The sequence below is a fragment of the Haliaeetus leucocephalus genome, unplaced genomic scaffold (genome assembly GCF_000737465.1).
Source record: "Haliaeetus leucocephalus isolate CR32 unplaced genomic scaffold, Haliaeetus_leucocephalus-4.0 Scaffold172, whole genome shotgun sequence".
NCBI classification, from domain to species: domain Eukaryota; kingdom Metazoa; phylum Chordata; class Aves; order Accipitriformes; family Accipitridae; genus Haliaeetus; species Haliaeetus leucocephalus.
The window spans coordinates 627,024-627,500 of NW_010972608.1; the positions used below are offsets into that span (position 1 = coordinate 627,024).

The window sequence follows — 477 nt, forward strand, 5'->3', positions numbered from 1 at the left end:
CTCCTACCTTGGTCGGGTCGAGGCCGGCCAGCAAGGACAGCAGCAGGAGGTTGAGGATGTTGGCGGGCGCCCGCATCCTGATCCCGGGGCTGCCTCTCCGCGCCGCTCCTCTCGGTCATTCACTCCGCTCCCGCCGCAGCGACCGCGCCGGCAGCCGCGCTCTCTGCCCGCCCGCCGGAGCCCGACTGGAGGCGGCAGCGGCAGCCGCCCGGGGGACGCTCATTCCGCGGGCAGCCTCGGCGCGGGGAGGGCGAGCGAGGACGGCGCTGCCCGTGCTGCCGGAGCGGCTCCGCTGCCCCGTCCCACCCCCGCCCCTCCCCTCCGCCCCCGGCCAGCCCACCGCAAAAGTTTGGGCCCGGGAGACGGCGGCGCGAGCGCGGCTGGACGGGCGCGGGGCGCGGGCGGCGGATGTGACATCACCGCCGCCGTGAGGGAGCCGCGAACCGTTAGCGGGGAGCGGCCGGGGAGGCGGTGGCG

The 477-nt window shown here is 77.8% G+C and overlaps 1 protein-coding gene across 1 annotated transcript in view; it reads right to left on the bottom strand.

The window, feature by feature from the left end:
- OLFM3 (olfactomedin 3) overlaps window positions 1-296 on the bottom strand; it is a 66,836-nt gene extending 66,540 nt beyond the window's left edge. The window contains exon 1 of the mRNA XM_010563635.1: window positions 8-296. Coding sequence (XP_010561937.1) covers window positions 8-76 — 69 coding nt within the window. The 5' untranslated portion in view covers window positions 77-296. The remainder of the gene's footprint in view (window positions 1-7) is intronic.
- Window positions 297-477: the final 181 nt, after the last annotated feature.